The sequence below is a fragment of the Culex quinquefasciatus genome, chromosome 1 (genome assembly GCF_015732765.1).
Source record: "Culex quinquefasciatus strain JHB chromosome 1, VPISU_Cqui_1.0_pri_paternal, whole genome shotgun sequence".
NCBI lineage: Eukaryota > Metazoa > Arthropoda > Insecta > Diptera > Culicidae > Culex > Culex quinquefasciatus.
In genome coordinates, this window is record NC_051861.1 from 29,313,948 (window position 1) to 29,335,842 (window position 21,895).

Genomic DNA, 21,895 nt, shown 5'->3' on the forward strand with positions numbered 1-21,895 from the left:
CCTACTATTACTTAAATTATTCTCAAGATGACAAATCAAAAATCCTGTGTTGGATTTAAATTTTATTTTAATTGTAGGGAAAAAAAACACGTTGACATTATTGAACATCTTACAAAATTCTGCTGAGTGACTTACAACAATTTTCCAGGCAAACGGCATGGCCAAACTCTAAGGTGCTCGGATCGGCTTCAAATCTTCGGGATTCTCTACCCAAAATAGTTTTATACATAATTTTTGTTAGGTAATAAGGGTGGTTCCTGGCAAATGTTACTTCAAGTGCACCTTTTTTGGTTATCTTTAGTAATTATTTCGTTCCTTTTATATGTATTTGAAACTGGTACATCAAGGAAAATGTCAAAAACACGGAAGCAGAACTTTATTTTAAGTTTGAAAATGAGATCTGTTACAAAATTTGCCATCAAACATGTAATTTAGTTTTTTGGAAAAAAAAAAATAGGCGAAAAATGGTTTCGCTCCAACTTGGTGTCTATTGAAGAAAAGTGGGAAATTGTCCGCTCTTTCGAATGGTAATGGCAAAATTTGAATCTAAGGGTGTATTCAGCCTGATTTTCGAAGAAAATTTGATTTTTGGCTGTTTTTTATCGAAAATGCAAGTTTCTGCTTTTGGAAATATTTTCATTGAAAAGAGCGAACGATTTTCGTTAAAACACACTTTCGATCGATTTTTTGAACATCTGCTTCGAAAGATATGATTTTTGCAATTTAAATGTAATTACCAATAATTTAAAACTAAAAGAATTCCTAAAATTCAAATGCCATTGTGAATTACTAAACTGAGTGCACAGGAGTTGTGGATTTGAGTAGGACAAATGATCCATCAAGTTTTATTAAGATCGGAAATGGTCCGGTTCAAAATCGTATTTTTATAATCGATTTCGCGTGGAAACCGTCCTTGGCGTTCTCTATTGCGTGATTCCTACTCGAAACTTGGTGTCCGAAGGCAATTGCAAACTTTTTTTTACACCTTAGCTTCCATCCACCCCGAGATTCGAACTGACGACCTTTGGATTGTGAGACCAACTACCTAGCGCTACCAGCGACTCCACCGGGACAGGACCCAGGGAGACGACTCCTACACATGGACAGAGCTATTGACCTAACATCACAGACATTGACGACAGACGGGATTGTATGTGCTAACATCTAGGTTAGACCGGGGCTAACATTTTCTTCCCCGTCCGAAGGAAGGCGTGATCAGACATATCTCGTCTCGAAAAATGCCACTGGGACCTTCTGGGATCGAACCCAGGCCGACTGTGTGAGAATATCAATGAATTTATAAAAAAGTCCTAAGGTTTTATGTCCATTTCATTTAATATAGAAATACATCTTAAAATTAAAAGCACGAATTTATTATTTGTTTAATGAATACGCAAATTTTAAATCTAAACTAGCATCTTACGAGTCATTTAGTATGAAATTAAAAAAAACAGGTTTACTAAGAAAATATATCATGCGATACAGAACAGAGAAAAATCGAAAGACAAGTTATTTGAGTCAATGTACAACATAGATTTGTAGAATTGTTCAATAAGAATAATTAGAATAATATTGTTATAGAGAAAAAATAACAAAATAACTAACCTAAAATATTTCCCGTTCGTCAGTTAAATTTCCAAGTTTTTCTACCAACAAACATAATATTTAAATAAATTTAAAAAAGTAATGTAAATTTTATTAAAATTAGAAACTTAATAAAAAACTTACACAGAAAATAAAAAAAGCAAACTAAACAATACATAAGATTTTATAATTCATCTAAAACATTGAGTTTTTGTCCTTTGCTTTCAATAAGAAACGTTATTTCAATTAAGGGGAAATATACCCTTTCTAATCAAACACCTATCTTCATATTATGGAGAGTTTGATGCTCGATTAAAGCTCCAAAAATACCACAGCATCGCCTCGAGTAAGCATGCAAATGTATGCCAATTACTAGCCAAAAAGATCAAATTTAATGCACTTTGGTTAATTAATTCTATTTTGCGAGACCATTTCTCATCATTTTGGTGGCAACGAAAGTCGCCATCAATATCTTTTCACTCGCGCTAACGTTTTCAAAGCGAAATTGCTTCCAACTACCGGCAACATGTTCTTTTGAACATTAGTTAGTCACTCACTTGCAAAATAATCACGAAACATGCAAATAATTAGCAAGCGCCTTCAAAAAACAAACGCGCCAAATCTTTTGACATTTGACTTTTGACGACCTATTCTAATCGAAGGCTGAAGAAAGCCGAACGAAAAGCGAAAGCAAATAAAGAACAAAGGGTGGCCACCAACACCAGCAGCAGCGCCTGTTGGAGTGAGCCAGTGATGCCAGGAAACTTTCTCTATTAATGCTAGTTTTCGTGAGTGTTGAAATTTCAATTGGCAGCACTAAGCAGACCCAAAAGAGCGCTTATTTTGTTTTTATGCTTGTAAAAGGACTAGAAAAACTTTTAGTAAAAGTGAAAATAAACAGAAATGTTCACAAAAAGTTGCACTACTCGTTGGTGTACTTAGTTTTGGTAACTTTCAAGGAACATTCCAGATTATCACGCATCATTTAAACACGACCGCTTATTAGGCTTAAAATGGGTATACTTCGCTTCGCTACGAAACGGTGATTTTAACGGATTGCAGACTGGATTTCGCCATGTTAAGTGATGATTGTCTAAGCCCACCTGAACCAGATTCTCACCACCATGACAACCGTCCATGGCCGACCGCTCCCATCTTCACCGCGCACCAGGGACAAGGATAGGGGATTTGGAAGACGGGAAGTGTTGATGCTTCACTTTTTTAAGGGGACAAGGGAAAATCTCCACGGTATCCCCAAGTTAGTTTCGCTTGGAATTGGACGGTTTTTGGGAAGGTATAAGGTCTAGGATACGCTCTAAGCAAGCATTGCGACCGTTGGCATGATATTCTTAAGTGGTAAGATTTTATTCTCAAGGCAAGCTGCTGTAGAGACACTTCCCGTTTAGGCTTAAAATGGGTATACTTAACTTATAAACTGAAAAAATACATTTTTGAAAATGTATGTTTTTAAATTTTCTTCATTTAACAACAGTTGTTTAAAAAAAAACTTCCAATGAAATGATTCAAAAATTCAAATCAAGAAAACCAATATTAATAAAATTTTATACTTTGTTCTAGAAAACCGGAGAAAATCCACTTTTTCGTGAAATTCTAACACACAGCGTTTTTTTCGGCTTGCTGTTTTTACATATGGGACGGACTCGATTAGAGCGGCAGTAACATCTATGGTACTGTGGAATAAAAAGGGACTTCGGAGTGTTTGCAAATAAATTAAAAATGATGTTTTCTATTTGCTCAATTGGAATATTATCAGTTTCTTTAATAATAATAATTATAATATATTAACTATATCCCTTCATAAATAGAGTTTCTATGAATTAACGTATCTTCATTCGAATTAAATTCACATCGTTCAAATAATTCCAAACTTATCGAACCCTAATCAGCATTCAACGTTCACATCATCACATTGTGGATCCTACCTTTTTCGTAAGCCAATGATAAAGGGGAAGCTTAAAAATATCAACACAGTCATGAAATCAAAATCGGTAAAGGAAACCAGCGACTGCTTTCTTCTGCTTTCTTGTTTGTTATTCGCCACCGTCCTGTTTCACTGGAATCGATCAAACTAAATTCACAGATAATTATTGCATTATACTATCGACACTAAAAATTACAACTTAAGTTTTACTTGTTTGTTGGAGTTGTATATTTACAGAAAAAAAAGCAAACGCAGCTTCGACGACCAATTGATTTAAAAATAAAAAAAAGTAGTTCAGTTCTGGAAACAAAATTCGTTGGTTGACAAAACAAACAAACGAAACGACGATTGAGCAGACGATCCTCTAACTCTCAACACAAGCATCCCGATCTTGCTAACAATCACAGTGCGTGTTTGTGTTATTACTTCACTTGAAAACAATGTTACTTTACTGTTGCTGTTGCTAAGTTGGATTTTAATTTGATTTGCTTTGCTGCTACATTTATTTTTTGTTTGCATCGTAATTTATTTTAATACATTCACATTTAACAACGGGGGTTTGCTTTTGTTTTGTGGGGAATTGTTTTTTTTTACACAGCTAATTGCGGAAATATTTTTGTTTTGTAGATATTTATATAGGTTGGTTTGATTTCTTACTCGATATTCTAAACAATAACATTGAGAGTAGATATATGTTTCTTTTTTGTGGGTTTTACAGTTGACTCGCTAGCTGTCGATTTGGTCGATATCAATATTGCTCCAGCTGTCAATAATTGTTTCAGTCCCTTCAAGTAGCATGCTATGATTTTTCGTTCTATAATTTGATACCTCGACGGTCCCTTCAATATCGACAACGAGGAAGTCCACTGTATTACTTTTTTTGTTGTTGTTTTCTTTTTGCATAATTAGGTAGCATAATCTCAACATTTTCAGCATTCAGAATATTTTGAATATATAGATATAGATAGAGATGTGCTTCGGTAGCTTGTGAATAATTGAGAAGCATAGATTAAAACTTTGAAAAATTAAGTGCTGTGAAAGAATAGAACATTTTCAAAAAATAAAACTTGAATGTTGCCGAAAAATTAATTGGTGTAAAATAGTGTCACAACATTTATTCATTTGCTTGGAGTAAAAAAAAAAAACATCAAAAAATGAAAAACCCAAAAAAATACTCGAAAGCCCCTTCGTGGCTTGGGTGTGAGCGTGTATGTGTCCGGTAAACTAAGTTTAAAGGTGATGCTTCTATGATCAACACGATGCACTAATGATTAATTGTAACCTCCGTGCTCTGTTTAGTTGGCGAACAGATTCTGCTGCGTTGCGTCATTTTCGAACTCGCTCCAGGCGTTGTTTAGCTCCATGAAGATTAGCTTCGCCATGCTCTCGTTATCGGTGCCGGTGTGCTATTTGGGGAAGGATGACAAAATTTGGCAGCTGTAGTTTTCCAGAATTCCATTTTTTTTTTAATTTATGTTCAGAGGTTTTCTTGAAATTTTTGCGAATTGACTTTTCTTTGTATATTTTTATTATTTTGAAGTTATTTTGTATCATGAGAACTTTTAAAGTTGTTTTATCTAACTTTTTTTCACTAAAAGTTTATTGCAAAATAAGATATTTTTTTAATTCTCTCATATTTCAAACCAGAAACCAGGATGAATGAGAAACATTTTGCTTAAGATTTCTTCAAAAGGTTGCAAGAGGATCAAGTTTATTTTTAACGCTTGGAACGATTTGAAGAAACGCTGTTTATGGACAATCAGTATAGCAGAAAAGTCAAACGCGAAAGATGTCTTTTTCGTCTTATAAAATTTTAAAAATTTAATAAATAGTATTATTGAAATTTCAGGGTGACCACTCAAATCCCATTTTCAAATTCCCGACTTTTTCCAGACTTTTCCAGAATGCTCAAATAATACGCATTTTTTATCTAAAGAATGATTTCAAACAAAAAACTTTCTAAAAGAAAAGTCAATATTTACAAATGGAACTTCATTATTATGATTCAGAGTAAAAACACAAACAATTAGTCTTTGAAAAAATTATCGAAAGTTCAACAATACTTATAACATTCATGTTATTTTTTAAATTGGCAAAAGTATAGTTTTTGATACTTCGTTTCAACTGGAAATGACAAAAAGTTAAAGATAACTGAACTGAAAATTTTGTTCCTATTTTTTTTTTAAAACTTCATCATCATTTCAAATCAAAGAATGATTAAAACATAATTGCTGAAATTATTCATTCAAAGGATTTAGAAAAATGTCAAGAAATTCATAAAAAAAAATTTGCCTGGTTCCCTTTTTAATTTTGTAATTTTTGATATTGTTTTTTTTTAAATCAATATTAATTTATGTAGTGGTCAGTATTTAACTGTTTTTTTTTTTTTCACTGAACATTCAGTTAAATATGATTTTTTGTTTTACCACTTTTACCAAAATGTTTGAAGAGACAAATTTTTTTAAACAGTTTTGCAATAACTCTAAATTTCCTGTTTTTTTTTTCGCAATTTCAAAATTTTCTTTATGTTTTCAAAACGTAAAAAAGTTTTTAAATTTTGGATTTTTTTTCGATATTTAAGTTTTCCGAAAACTGAAAATCAAGCTTTATGTATAGTAATAATTTAACCATACTTACAAAAAAAGTTTAACGGCAACATTAAAAAAAAAACATATTTTAATTACTTAAAACCATTGCCAAACTCAAGTTGGAATCTGTTTTCAAATATTCAATCTATGTGACAAAATGAAACAGAATCATAACTCTAAGCTGGCCATTAGGCTCTATTTTTATATTAGTTTTTCATTAACTTTACCTCTTGTATGATAAACAAAAATTGAAAGAGATCATATGATTCATGAAAAATATTATGAAGATCTGTGTCAAAGACTCCAATATTAATTAAGATTTTGAATATCCTAAACAGCTTTTCCATACTCAAAGGTATTGAAATAGTGAAAAGAACCTTAAATTTAAAGTAAGTTATTAAAGCAGAATCAAGTGAATTCAATTTGAGAATTGTACAAAATATTACAAAATTATTCAAGAGTTAAAAAATTAATTTTCAATCAAGCATGCTTATAATTCCCGATTTTTCCCGACTTTTTGACAAAAAATCATAAATTCCCAACTTTTTCCAGATTTTTGGCGGATTTTGGCGAATTCCCGACTTTTTCCCGACTTGAGTGGCCACCCTGAAATTTCAATTTTAGTTTCAAAAAAATCAAATGAAAACATCCAGAAATTTTTATTTGTGCTAGTTTTTTTTTTCTGAAAAGGCCAATTTATAATCTACAAATTTGCCGAAGACGCAAAATCGATCAAATCGAATATTCACATTTCCATTTTGAAAAATCCGCCCGCAAAATTGTTTGGAAAACTAATTGTGCAAAATGACTTCTCTGAGCATGGTGGCCAATTAAATCTTATTTCCCGACTGTTTTCGGACTTTTCCGAAATTATAAATAATAAGTATTTCTTGGCTTATAATTTCATTTAAAAAAAAGTTACAAAAAAATATAAAAACTGCTTCAAAAAATCACTTCTTGATATAAATGTTATAATAATAATAACTTGAATAAAAATTGAAATTTAAAAACAATCATTTTCAAGACTTTTACAATTATTTTCAAACAAGTATGCCCAAAATTCCTGACTATTTACCAAAACGTAACAAGTTCATGACTTTTTCACGGTTTTTTACGGATTTTCAAAAATTCCCGACTTTTTCACGACTTACTCGATTTTCCAACTTGAGTAGCCACCCTGTAATTATCTATTGACAAATTTAAAAATCTCGAAGAAAAAAATCGAAAATCTATAGAATAACTATGCATTAATTTTTGAAGTCAGGTTATTATTTTAACATTGAAGTCTGCGAAGAAAATCTTTTCCAGATTTAACTTTTGTTGATTTTTAATCTAAAAAAAACATTCAAATTTAAACAGAGCTAAAACTGTTATTCTGTGTAGATGTGCATGATCATCAGCTCCCCGAGCTCCACTAATTGTTTCGGTACCTTCTCGTTTCCTGTTTCTCGAGGTAGGTCGCGTGCAAACGCATTCGCGTTCATTGCCGGTTGATTCCCATCGCAGTTTGCGCACTTTATGCGTGTGTTGGGTAAAACAACTTAGTTACTCAAAAACCGTCGGTACATTATACAAAGTGGCCTTACCACCACACCTTGTTGCATTTCCATTTGTTCAGTGCAGTCACTTGTACTGACGATTTACCGATTTTGAGACAATATCCGAGACCTTCCAGCAACTGGTCAACGTCGTTCGCTACTCACCTTATCCGGGTGCACCGCCAGGCACGCTTTCCGGTAGGCCTTCTTCACGTCCGCCGCACTGACCAGCTGGTGCATCTCGCACTTTGTCCACTTGGCGCCGGGCCACAGTATCGTGTGCACGGTACAGAGCAGTGCCCGGATGTTTGCCTTCTTGCCCTCGGTCTGAAAGTTGAAACAGTAGTTGTTTAAACGCATTGCTTTCAAAAGGTGTTTCCAACGGTTCAACCCACCCACTCCATCAGCTTCAACCGCTCGGGGTCCATCTCCTTGATTTGCTCCTCCTTCCGCATGTCGTTGATCGTGCGCGGACCCTGATTCCGCATATTTCCAAACGAGTAGCCCTGCGAGCCCAGAATGTCCCCGAAGATGTCACCGGGTTTCTCCTTGGCACCACCACCATTCGCGCCTCCGTTTCCGTTCGCGGCCGGCTTTGACTGGTCAAAGTGTGACCGGCTGTAGTCGGCGGCTCGCTGCGGATCCGAGTTGGGACTTCGCATCTGCTGCTGCTGGTGGCTCGGCGTCGAGGGTGCCCTCGGCGAAGGATTGGCCGTGCTGGCGCCGCTAAACTGGTGCGTCGGACTAGAGAACTGGGTCGAGCGCGGACTTGGAGTGGTGGTCGGAGGGGGTTTACCCCAGCCTCCGGGGCCGGTGGCGCCCAATCCGGCGGCCAGGTTACCAATGTCCGCGAAGGGATCCTTTGAGGCTGGCTGTTGCGGCTGTTGCGGCTGAGGCTGCGGTTGTTGCGGTTGGTGACTGCTGTGGAATGCGCTGGCGCTGATGCCGGCAAACGGGTCGAACCCGAAGCTGTTGTTGAACTGGTTGTTGGTGCCGTTTGGGCCGCTGGCCGCAGCCGGTTGAGCAACTCCGCCAAAGTTGTCAAAGTTTAAGTTGAGTCCGTTTAGTTCACTGCCCGATTTAGACGATTGAAGGGGAGCTGGGCCACAGCCGGGGGCGCTCTCGAAGTTTCCGAAGATGTCGTCGATTCCGGCTGTTGGTTGATCGCTGCCTGTGGCCGGGGCTGCGTCGATAACCGGTGCGGCGAAGCCACCCAGTAGGTCGAAGGTGGTTTGTTCCGCAGGAGGGGGGGCTTCCTCGACCTTCTTCTGCTGACTAGCGCTAATGTTAAGTAAGTCGACATCAGTTGGAATACTGCCGGCGGCCGGAACGTCCTGGATCTTGATCGGTGGTGTTGCCCGAGCTGGCTGAGGCGAGGGAGGAGCTGGTGGCCTTGCCGGAGGAGGACGGTGAGGAGCAGGTTTGTTGCTGCCGCCGGAGGGCTTCGAGATGAAGTTGTCGACGTTTTCTTCGTACTCAAGCTGGGAAGCAAACAGCACTTTCGGATCGCGAACCGGTTTGGCCGGAATCCACGGAGGTTGCGAAGCTGGAGGTCGCTCCGAATCGCCCACAAACACGGACAGGGCTACGTTGAAGCCGTGCGGTACGTGTTCCACGTCCGGGACGTCGTCCAGCTCGGTCTTGCTGAAGTTGATTAGTGTTTCCTCCTCCGGAATGTAACCAGTATTGAGCTGGAATTGACAAATTTTCAATCCCTGGGGACGGCCCATTCCCCCGAGGGCGTTTCGAGCGTGGTACAGCGTAACCGTAACGTCTCCACAAACCGTCACATTGAGCGCAAGCGTAATTTTCCCCTCGTGAGCTCCATACAACCGCATCCGTTCGTACTCTTGCAGTGTGCTGAACAAAATCCGATCGCCGGAAGCCACCTCAATGTAGATGCGACACCCATCACGGGCCTTGGTCATCCGCGGCACCGGATTCAGCGTGACGGAAACCAGCGTAACCGGGTTGTAGTGCGGCAAGTGGGGCACCGACCGAACAACATCTCCCAGATAGTACAGATAGCGCAACTCCGAAGCTCGCATGTTGGGCGGAGTTCGCTTCACGGCGAAGATCTGCATGGCGTCCTCCGGCTCAGCGCACAGTCCACTGTACACTAGCAGGGCGCAAACCATGGTTGCCGCGAGGGCCTTCCCGCCGTCAGGACTCTGGATGACAATTACGGTTTTTGGATCGGCATTCAAGAAGCCGTACATATCTTCAGCCAGAGCGTACAATCCGGCCAGGGTCGGTGCCTTGTACGAGGGTGGAACCGGCGAATATATAAAGTTGCCCTCAACCGTGCGCACCGGAGGCGGTATCCGCGGACAGCTACGAGGACCCAAGTTGTAGATGCTGATCTTCGTCGGCAGATAGCGACTCTCCAGATAGATCTTCACATCTTCGATGTGGTTCGTCCGGTAGGTCGATTCCAACCCCTCCGAAGGACACGGCATGACCAGGATACGCTGCGTAATGCAGCTAATGTCCAGGTCGGTTCGAGCGATGCTCTGCTGAACCGTTTGCATGACCTTCGACGAAGTGTCCTTCAAGTTCTTCAAGAAACTTCCAGCGCCACCCTTAATCGATGAAAACAATCCGCCACCAGCTCCTACCATTCCCGGAGCCACCGCCGGTTGGGGCTGAGGATAATGATGAACAGGAGCCGATCCCACAACCGGCGGTGGCGGCCTTACCGGATCCGGTGGTCTTTGAGGATTTCTTCGCTCCTGCGGTGGCGGCCCGGCACTTCCTGCCATTGGTGCCGGTCTTGGCGGCGCAGGTCGCGCCGGTGGAACGTGATTTGCCGGCACCACATCCGGTTGGTGGTGCATCGGACTCGGAACGGGCGTCGGTCCGCTCGGCGGAGTATTCAACGGCTTACCGCTCAACGCAAGCGGCGCTTTCAACGGCCAGCCCTTCGTTTCCGCGATCGCGGCCAAACGGTCCAACACCATCGAAATGTCAAATCGCTTCACCGGATCAACCTGGAAGCATCCGCGGATGATGTCGTTGAAGCACGCGTACCGCGAGTCATTCGGAATGGTATAATTTGCGTTGATGATCCGCAGCTTGGCCGAATCCTCAAACGGGTGCTTCCGGTAGCACAAGCAGAACAAAATACAACCCAACGCCCAAATGTCTGTCTTCACCCCAATCGGGTAATTTGCCCACGTGTCCAACTGCTCCGGCGATCGATACATCGGTGTCGTACACCGCCCCAAATGATCCTCCAGCATGTCCCGCTGGTGCGCATTCCAGCTCACATCCGGCGCATAAGTGTCCGTCGAGGCCGACCCAAAGTCACACAACTTCAACAGCCCATCACCGCCCAGCAGAAAATTCTCCACCTTAATGTCCCGATGGTTGATCGGCACCGTCTGTTGGTGCAAGTGCGCAACCGCCTTACAAGCCTGGTAAAACACACGCAGCACCGTATCCGGCGCCAGCTCCTTCTCCAAACAGTCGTACAGCGATCCGCCCTTGCACAGTTCCGTCACGAGCAAATATTCCGCCCGCTTGGCCGCCCCAGCATTCTGCGTGCGGTCAATGAACGAAGCCGCCACAAAGCGAATAATGTTCGGATGGCCCGAGACCTGCTTGAGCGTGTTGATCTCGCGGATTATGTTGTTGCACTCTTCCTTGTCGGCACCGAGCAGCCGCTTCAGCGCGTACTCGTTCCCGCTGGCGGTGTCCTGGGCGACAAAGACGAACGCGAAGCCGCCTGGAATGAGTGGAATATGTTTTGATTAGAAATTGAACAAAACCAATTTGGGACCATTGGGACCACGCCCCATACAACAAAGTTTTTTTTTTGTATGGACAATTGTCTACGAGACGGAGGGGGGAGGGCGTTGAGATTTCAAAAAAAAAGTGTCCACGTGGTTTGTGGATGGTCCCTTCCTCAGCTCATTGTAGTAAACCATCAGCACACGGCGGGGTTTAATCCCCCGTCCTTCGAATAGAATTTTATTGACGACTAAAAACCATTTGCAGGTGGTTTTGCTACAGACATAACCAGTTTGACAAAGAAGATTGTTGGAGCAAGCAGTCTGTCGAGTTCAGAAATTTGTTTTTTTTTTTTTTAGTTTTGTAAGAAATGTTATACTGTTTCCATTTAAGCTCATGAATTGAAAACAAAAAAAATATTGCAAATAAATTAAAAAAAAAAATCCTGCTTTTGAAAATATAAGCAAAAAATTAATTTAACCAAAAAAAATGTGCAGGACGTTATATTACACATGACCAATATGACAAATAACTTTGTACAAAGCTCTCGAAATATTTTTTTATGAAATTTAAAATAGTTGCAACTGTCAAACTGCTTACATGCCCTTTTTTTTTGTCTGACTCAGTCGCCAGCCAGCGACAAGTTAAGACGTGTTTTGCTCGTGTTGTCATCTCGCGTGCTTGAAAGTTTTTGACAGATGGAGGTGGAAGAATCCTCCGAGGAGGAAGATTTTCGTCCCGTCCGCGGGAATCGGAAGCGGAAGAAGTCCAGCGAGGTCACTGGAATCGGCATCGAAGGAGAAAAAGTTGAGAAGACCCTGCTCAACAACAACAAGTTCAGCCCGCTAGCGGATAACAAAAACAACAACAATGCCAGCCCAGCAGGAGGAAAGGACGCCCCGGCGGTTCCACCACCCGGCCAGTCGGCAGGTAAACAAAAGCAACCACCTTTGGTGGTGAAGAACACCACGGATTTTTACAAGCTCGTGGCGATAGTGGAAAGTTGTAAATTAGGTTTTAAACCGATTTACAAACTAACCCGATTTGGAACCAAGGTGACCTGCTTCTCTGTCAAAGATTTTGACAAGTTGCAAGAGCTACTCAAGAAGAAGAAAGTGGAATTCTACACCCACGATCGGCGGAGCGAACGAAATCATCGGGTAGTTCTTCGTGGTTTTCCTGATGAACTGAAACCGGACGAGGTCAAGTATCGCCTGGAGAGGGATCTCAAGCTGGACGCGCTGGAGGTGCATGCCATCAAGCGGAAGGAAAAGTCCACCGTGGACGAAATTCCGTACATTGTGGTCTTCCCCAAGGGATACACTAATCTTAAGAAGCTCTCTGCAATGAAGGTTGTGGCAAGCACTATCATCCGGTGGGAGGCCTACCGGAACAAGCGGCCGAACGTGACCCAGTGCAGGAACTGCTTGCAGCTGGGTCATGGAACCAGGAACTGTCACCTGAACGGCAGGTGCAACAACTGTGGGGGTCCCCACAAGACGGACGAGTGCAAAGTCCAAGAAGCCGAGCCGAAGCGGTGTGCCAACTGCTCTGGAGCCCACGAAGCCACGGACCGCAGCTGCCCTAAGCGTGCGGACTTCATCCGGAGGCGCCAGCAGGCGTCGAAACCGAAACCGCCGGCAAGGAAGGCGGAGAAGCAGAGTCCAGCAGTTCCGGCGTTTACTCCGGCGGAGTTCCCTTCGCTGCCCGGCGCAGTTCCGGACGGAAAATCCAAGGATCGCTCTCGTCCCGCAGGAAGCAGCCAAGGTGGCCCCCGAGACGGTGGAGCCACGGAGAAGGAAGCCGGGGAGGTACTCTACAGTTCGGCTGAGCTGTGGGGGATTTTCTCCGAGTACATCGGCAGGTTTAAGACCTGCAAGACCCGCTTGGACCAAGTAACCCTCGTCAGTTACATGATCTCCAAGTATGGAATTTAAGGAGCTTTTTTTTTTTTTTGTTATTATATATTGTTTTACTGATCCTCGGTCCCAACCTGGTCACAGCACCTAAAAGGACCTAATAAAAATAAGTTAAGAAAAAAAAAATGCCCTTTTTTGACAACCTGGGGACCGTCTTCAGTGAAATTCTGATCGACAATGAAACCTCCAGAGGCCATTTGTTAGCTTATATCGAGAAATTAAAAGTGAGAGTGTGTGCGTGCAACATGGAGTTAAACTTTTCGAAGTGCCATGGGAACCTTCACAGCAACTGCACAGAAAGTTTAACTCCATGTTGCACACACTCTCACTTTTAATTTCTCGATAGTATCACACGGCATGTTGCTACTTCCGCGCAAAAGAAAACTGTTGCGTTGCAGACATCGTTGGGATGTAAGATTCAAGTACCTAGAATGTCACACCTAGAGCTTGCGATGGAACGCGCGACATCTTCAAAAGTTGGAGATTCACACCGTAAACAGTCCGCTTACGATAAAGTTCTTTTCAAAAATACCACTAAAGAACATCCCTACCGGAGAGCCACGAGCATAAACGCAATCCACCCCCGCAGCATAAGCAAAACAAAACAAATGCCACGCATAATGAGAAAGTTGGAACCAAGAACAGAACAACAGAGAGAAAGAAAGTACAGGTGGTGGGAGAGAACTCTCCACAAGTTGTGCTTGACGTTTGGCAAGTGCGTGCGTATTTGGAGAGATTTTTACGCGACGCGAGTGTGCTGAGTTGAAGAAAACAGTGAGGAAAACGAAGAAAAGAACCGTAACATGACAGGAGGGTGGAATAAATGAGTAGGCGAGTTTCTGGGAAAAAAATTGATGTTTCCATCCAAATTTTGATTTGGAAATGGTTCCTCTCGCTAAGCGATCGATATTGTGTTGAGACGTCTTGCTCTTGTCCGCCCTAACCATCTTTCATCATTACAAATCACTTTTCAAGCTAGACCCATGTCTCAAAGGGTTTCCCCTGACACTCTCCACTGAGACTTCATTATCGCATTACACAAGCTGCTGCTGCGGGGATGTTCCGCCCTTGTTTCGTGTCATGTTTCAAACCAGGGCAGAAGCGCAGCCTGCTGCGTTGGCCGACAACGGAATCCTGTGAATCGATTCATCGCTGCCTTTTTTTCCACCCACCTTCGGCGATAACACGTTTAATTCGCAGCTTGACGGTGCCAACTTCGACGATTTGGCCGACGAACTCGTTGTCCTGGCCGCCTCCGCCGTTCCCACCGACCACAGGACCCGCGTTGAAGTAGCCGAGGGCCGATTTCAGGAAGTCGCTCATGGTCGTTCGAGTGCCGGTGGACAGTCCCGGGTGCTGCGCGAACCAAAGAAAACACCGAAAATCCGATTTTTTCCACCACAGATCACAGAAGGCTTTTTTCTTTCACTTCACTTGACTGCTGCCTTTGCTGCTGCTGCTTGTGGAGAGTCTTCTTTCCTTTGTGGATTTTCTTTCAGCCTCTCTGGCGATGACAGTTCGCTAAAGTGCCTACACCAGGGGGATGCTAAAGGCCACCATCTAGGGTGATTGAGATTAATAACGCGCGCAAAATATTTACGCACAGTGAAAACAAAAATATATTTTTATTAATAATTTAATTTTTATTATAAGAATTACTGCAGTAAAAGTCAAATTACACATAAGTTAAGTTAATCGTTTCATGTGATAGAAGTACAACTTTAATTGAGATCATGTGAGCCTGATGTGTGCTTAATAATCCCATCTTTAGTATTTAGTTTATTTTGCAAATAAATTGATAAAAATTATCTCAAAAACATACACTAACTTTTAAACGTACATTGCGGTAAAATTTTACATAAAACAATAATTACTTTATTTCCACATTATGCCTGCAGTTTTTGTACTTTTTTTACAGTGCGCAGTTGCTTTGTTTTGGTTTCGTAACGAACAGCTGTTCTTTTGTGCTGGCGCCGTAATTGACAGCTCCCTTTTGTTCTGGTGCCGAAGTTGACAGCTTGTGTTGGCTGCGGGCGAGCTGCCCGTAGTGAGATATAGATGTCAGCCCCCTGGCCTACACCCTTATCAAAAAGCATGATTTATTGAGTTCCAAATCCCACTTTTCATACGATTTTTTTAGTTCAACCCGAGGTTCAACCCATATAACCATTTTTATGGTTGTAGTACCTGAACTCAAAAAACCGTATGAAAAGTGGCTTATTACACTTATTAATACATTATTAGGCACATTACGTTTGTGTTGTCATATGGCCATGGGGGTCGGTCAGAAACAACGCAGCAATTATTGAAATCAGGGAAAACCGGTTGGTTCGACCCTTTTAAAGTTTGATTACTTCCGTAGTAACAGTTCAATAGGGAGAATCTGCGTTTGTAAACAAGAAGTCTATCCCCCTCTTACTTGACGTGAACTGTCACTTGAGTGAAAGGAATAGACTGCTTGTTTACAAATGCAGATTCGCCCTGTTAAAATGTTACTACGGACTTTATAAAAATGCAAAGTTATAAAAAAGTAAAGTCCTTGCCCGCTTCCGTAACTTTATAAAATGTTTTTTAATAAATAGATCTATTTCAACATTTGTCTCCTCAAATGAGCTTGCGAACCAAATGAAGCCTAGCATTTCAAAAGGGCACACAACTTTTGTAAACAAGAGTGTATACAGTATGTAAAAAAAGTATTTACACCCCTTGAGCACTATGCACATTTTGTGATGAAACATGTAAAGAATTTAAAGTTTGACAGGAACCTAGTACTACGTTTTGTTCAGAAACTCATGCCAAACATTTTGCTACAAACAGCTCATGAAAAGATGATTTCTATAAAAAGTTATATAACAAATACTATTACGAAAATAAAAAAGGTGCAAAAAAAAGTTTGTACACCTTTCGAAAAATTAACATAAATAATGTTATTTGTTGACAAATCACCAAAAAAAGTAAGTTTGATCCACGAGAACAAAAATTACGAAATTCCATACATTTTTGGCAGATTGCTCAAACAAAACCATAACAACGTTTTTACCTAGGTATTTAAAATCGTGGGTTTTATAGAAAACCTAGATGTATGGGTATCAAAAGATCGGAAATTTTATGCCCTTTCCGATGCCACATAGGTTGACTTAAGAATTGTGGACCGGTTCGATGCCGGCGGATTTTCCGACGACGTAATTCCGGGTTGGTACGAAATTCCAACGAAAATCTATTCTATCGATACAAATACCCCAAAACGGTGTTATACCCACTGCAAAATGTTTATTTAGCAATTATATGGTAATATATTGACATTTAGTTGAATTAAAAGTTTGCAAAATTAAGTTTAGATAAGTTTTATATAGAATTTCCAGAGTTATATAAACTTTTATACTAAGTTGTTAGTAAACTTTATATTCAATCCAAATTATTTTATAAATCAGTCAAGGATGCCTATTTGAAGTTGGGAGACTGGATTTATGGTGATTTGTCAACAAATAACATTATTTATGTTAATTTTTCGAAAGGTGTACAAACTTTTTTTTGCACCTTTTTTATTTTCGTAATAGTATTTGTTATATAACTTTTTATAGAAATCATCTTTTCATGAGCTTTTTGTAGCAAAATGTCTGGCATGAGTTTCTGAACAAAACGTAGTACTAGGTTTCTGTCAACATTAAATTGTTTAGATGTTTCATCACAAAATGTGCATAGTGCCCAAGGGGTGTAAATACTTTTTTTACATACTGTATATCGTCGTCGGTGTATCCCTTTCACTCAAATGACAGTTTACACATAGACTAATAAAAGACTACTCAGTGGGCTCTGAACCATGACTCAACCTTTTTATGACCCCTCGGCACAGCCGGTTCACTGTCAAAAATGACAGATCAAAATGTCACAAGCTGGCTTCACTGCTGATGATGTGACGTTTTGCATTTTTGTTTTGTATCGAAATCTAAACAAAACAAAAAGTCAAGTGAAGAAACTTTCGTCAACTTTTAACCAACTTATAAGATGTCAGAGCAAAAAAAAAAAAAAAACATTGTTTCAACAACAACAACAAACTTTGCACGAATTAACCGAAAATTTATGCACATACCGAACCCACAAAATTGAACAGGTGCTGGATCTACACCTTGAAAAAAAAAACCTAAATTTGCGCGTGGATGCTGGAGCTTGGCGTTCCGTCGAGAAAGCTCTCGGAATCTTTAACCAGTTTTAATTACATCGAGATGGACTTGCCGGTTGAGAAGCGCTGTGCTCCGGCGGCACAGCAGGGTCATATGCAACCGTTGATAAAGGTAGAGGTGGTCTTTGTTGTTAAGCGGATAAACTAAATTTTTATTTACCACAGGTTGCACCAGTTAAGCCAAATCTGGGTTTTTCGGTGATAACGACCATAACGACGAACAATTTTACCGAGTCCAGTTTCGTGACACACGTGACACAGCAGCACGTTGAATCCGGACCAGACGGTTCGATATTATCGGTTCGAACGGAAGCTGGAGGAAGCCCGAAAGATGATGCTGCGGACGTTCACAACCGGCGAAAGTAAGCGGATAGTGTACAAGGTGGGACATCAATCCGGTGGCTTTAAACCGGTCAAGTACTTCAGCATCGACAAGGTTTATCGAACCGAAACGTAGACCGCCTTCCATCTGGTCGAATTAAACCTGGTCAAAGGCGTCGTAGCCGGGCCAAGCCTGGGTCCACATAATACTCTATTCTGGAACGTTCAATGCATTCTTCAACAATCTGGGCATCACTGAGCTGGAATACAAACCGACCTTCAATCCGTACACGGGGCCAAGCAGGAAATTCGGGCGTGTTCCGACCAAAGAGACTTCGTCCGTTCAGCGTCCCACGGTGTTATCATTTTCGCGTAGGAAAAGATGTATCAAATATATGATTAATAATTTCAAACTCGAACAAGGTATATTTTTGATATTGCTAACATAAAAAATAATCGAATAAATAAATGTATATGAAATACATTTTAATAGTTATGCATTTTATTTTTATTTCATTTTCCTAGTGTTAAATTTGCATTCTGAATACAGCACCTTTAAAAGCAATCCTTTAACAGCGGGAACCTCTTTTCACCCGAATTTTATTCTCGTGAAATCGTTTTAAATTAACGGCATTTCGGTGATGGTGCTGAAGAGGGGGATCATTTGGTTTAGGAGGTAGGTTCCGGATGGAGTTCAAGCAGGACGATGTTTCTGATGTCTTCGATTACGGCGATTGTTTTGGAAGCTAGGTAGGACATGTTGGTCAAGACGGTTTGCAGAACAGGCTCCACCACAAACCGGTTCCAATCGACGTCGTCACTGTCCTTCCGATCAACCGAAACAGCTGCTCCGGAGTCCTTGGCCCGGCAAGCACTCCAGAAGTCGTTCAATCTCCTCCAAATCGCGTCCAAGTCGCAACTGACGGAATCCTGCGTACATCGGTCTCGGAGCTAGCTGGCTGAAATGATAGAAAGGAGACGCACACGATTTAAATATCTCTAGAAAACATCTCAAACAAAACTCACCGTTGATACTGCCCCACCGTGTGCGAGAGGCCGCTCAGGCCCGACAACTGGTCGTTTAACGCCGGCGCTGGAGCAGGCTGTAGCATCTTTTCGAACCGATTAGTAGATGGATCTCTGCTCGGAATCAATCCAATGAACAAATCCGTCGAAGAGCCGTCGCAAATGGCGTTGGCACAGGAGCCGATTCCACTTCTTAGCAGTCGGAATTCTTCCGAGTACCTTGGCCACCCGAATCTTGAATGAGTTGAGCGTCGGTCCGCGGGAACGGATTAACTCAAGAAACACCAGGATTCTTTTATGGTGGCCATATGCGTTGCACCAGGCCCTTCTTTTTCGAAAAAGATCGTTGGCATCGTGCCGAAAACGACCAACACATTTTTAAAACAACTTTTTCCTGTCTGTCGATAACCAAAACAAAAACAATCTAGAAGCGCGCGCAAATCAGCACAAAGCAAAATCGAAAAAAGCAGTGTGGCCAAGAAAATCTGTCAAACGAGGGGCGAGGCGATGCGGTTCAACGTGGTTCACACGGTTCACAGCTCGTAAATCATAATATATATTATTTTATTTTAAAAATTGTACTAAGTGTTTAGTCTTTAATTAGTCTATGGTTTACATAAGGCGTGACCTAGGGCGTGACGCACTCTCGCTTATAAAAGTTATGTGCCCTTTTGAAATGGAAAGCACGAAATCTGGATTTTTTTTGAAAAGGTCCAAGAAACCAAATTTCCAGTTTTTGCTTTTTGAGTGCTTTTGAAACAGCCTTGAGTCAGGGGTATTGAATAATACTCAAAAACAAGCCCAAAAAGCAAAATTGAAAATTTGGTTTATTGGACCTTTAAAAAAACTACAGAAATATGAAAAAAAAGTTTATTTAAAATATGAAACCTAGAGTAAAGTTTCAAAACAACCTATGAGTCATGAGTTTCCTATGCAGATAGGACCTTTTGAAAATTTAATCAAGAAATTACGTTATTCTAATTTTAAATATTTAAAAATACATTTGTCAGCTGAAGAATTAGGTATTTCTGTTATTTTTAAACATTTTAGTAGTTACTAACTTAATTCACCTATGTGGTTGGTTTCATGTAATACACTCAACCCTCGGTGGTTAGTCCCTTTTTTAGTTTGTACCCCGTTGGTTGGTAAAAGTCAAACTAAAAAGTGACGAACTGTCACTTTTTACACGGCGCTCACGCATACTATCTAATGGAATCTAATCTAATCTAATCTAATCAGACCCTAGCGCAGCCAATCTTTCGAAGGGATCCTGGAGAGTGCCTTAGGTTAGATGACGCCTAGCACTCTTCTTGTCATTTATTAACATTTGTAGTGCGCCATTGCATCGGAATGCATTGAAACAACACAAGCGTTAAAGCGGCCAGGCCTACTGCGTAAAGCCGTATCGCAGAGATGACTCGTAATTGGGTTGAGTTTGAGCACTGAGTGTTCGAACAACAACACAATTCTGAATCGACAGGGGAGGAAGAAGCGTGGGGACACACCACCATACGCTCCGAGATTTTTGGATGTATTCGTTGGGAGCACCATGCTAAGAAGGTTTGGTACTCCGGGATCCTCTGGGATGGGACACTGTATTTCCACGAATGCCCTGGACACTATTTGCCGTGGTTATAGCGCCACAACTCGCTCTCTGTAACAGTATTCCTAATTCCAGTCTACGCTCACCAAGTCGTCATGGCCTAGTGGTTAGCATTTTTGCTTACCAATCCAAAGGACGGGGGATCGAACCTCACCTAGAGCGACTTTGATTTTTCGTTCATATTCATAATTTCAAATTTATGTGTTCTTAAATTTCTCGTTGGGAGCAGATGGGAATCGAACCCAGAACCATTCGCTTACAAAGCGAACACCGTAACCAGTCAGCCACGGCCGCTCTCCCATTACACGGCGCTCACGCATACTATGAAAACAAACTTTTGGTAGTGTGTGTGTGAACTCCGTGTAAAAGGGGTGTCAAACTAAAAAGTGACCAAGTTCGTTTGAAAACAGTTGGTAAACCATTAGGGTTTGTGTAAAAGTAAAAGTGGATATATGAGCGCGTTTGACGGTGTGCGCACTTGAAATTCTTTGAGGGAAAAAATAAAAAGATCAAAAATATTCAAAAGTTAAAATTAAAAAGAATAAAAATGTTTATTCAAAACCTTCAAGCAACAATTATTAATTATAAAAAAAATGAAAATTTAATTATTGAGAAATAAATAATTTATATTTCTTCAAAAAATCAGAAAATTTGAAATTTATAAATTCTAAAACTAGACAAACTAAAATTATAAAAAATTATGAAATTATTATGAATTATGTAATATAAAAACATGAAATAAGAAAATTTTAAAATTAAGAAATTAGGATATTAGGAAATTGAGAAATTTGGAAACTAGGAAATTAGGAAATTTGCTAATTAGGAAATAAGGAAATAAAGAAATTATGAAATTATGTAATAATGAAATAATGAAATAAAGAAATTTGGAAATTTGGATGTTAGGAAATTGAGAAATTTAGAAATTAATATATTAGGAAATAAGGAAATCAGAAAATTATGAAATTAGAAAGTTAAGAAATTTGGTAATTGAAAATTTTGATAATTAGGAAGTTAAGAAATTAGTTAATAGGAAAAAAGGATGTAAGAAAATTAAGAAATTAGAAAATTTGGAAATTTGGAAATTAAGAAATCAGGCAGCTGGGAAATTTGGTAATAAGAAAATTAGGAAATTAAGAAATAAGGGAATTAAGAAATTGCGTTATAATGAAATAATGAAATAAAGACATCAGGAAATAAGGAAATTAGGAAATTTCGATGTTTGAAAAATGAGAAATTCAGGAAATTAGAAAATAAGGAAATAAGTATGTTAGGAAATTAGGAAATCAGAAAATTAGGGAATTAGGAAGATAGGAAATTTGGTAATAAGAATATTTGGTTATTAGGAAATAAGGAAATTAGGAAATTATGAAATTTGGTTGTTAGGAAATTATGAAATTGGAAAATTTATAAATTAGGAAATTAGGAAGCTAAGAAATTAGGAAATTTGGAAATTAGGAAATTA

At 40.3% G+C, this 21,895-nt stretch overlaps 1 protein-coding gene across 1 annotated transcript; it reads right to left on the reverse strand.

The window, feature by feature from the left end:
* Positions 1-3,327: 3,327 nt before the first annotated feature.
* LOC6040685 (cyclin-G-associated kinase) lies at positions 3,328-14,802 on the reverse strand. Its single transcript, XM_038256920.1, has 4 exons — positions 14,476-14,802; positions 8,048-11,379; positions 7,818-7,979; positions 3,328-4,932 (listed from the first exon to the last, which is right to left on the reverse strand). The coding sequence occupies exons 1-4, from the start codon at positions 14,624-14,626 to the stop codon at positions 4,822-4,824; spliced, it is 3,756 nt and encodes a 1,251-aa protein (XP_038112848.1). The 5' UTR covers positions 14,627-14,802; the 3' UTR covers positions 3,328-4,821.
* Between the last annotated feature and the right edge of the window lie 7,093 nt (positions 14,803-21,895).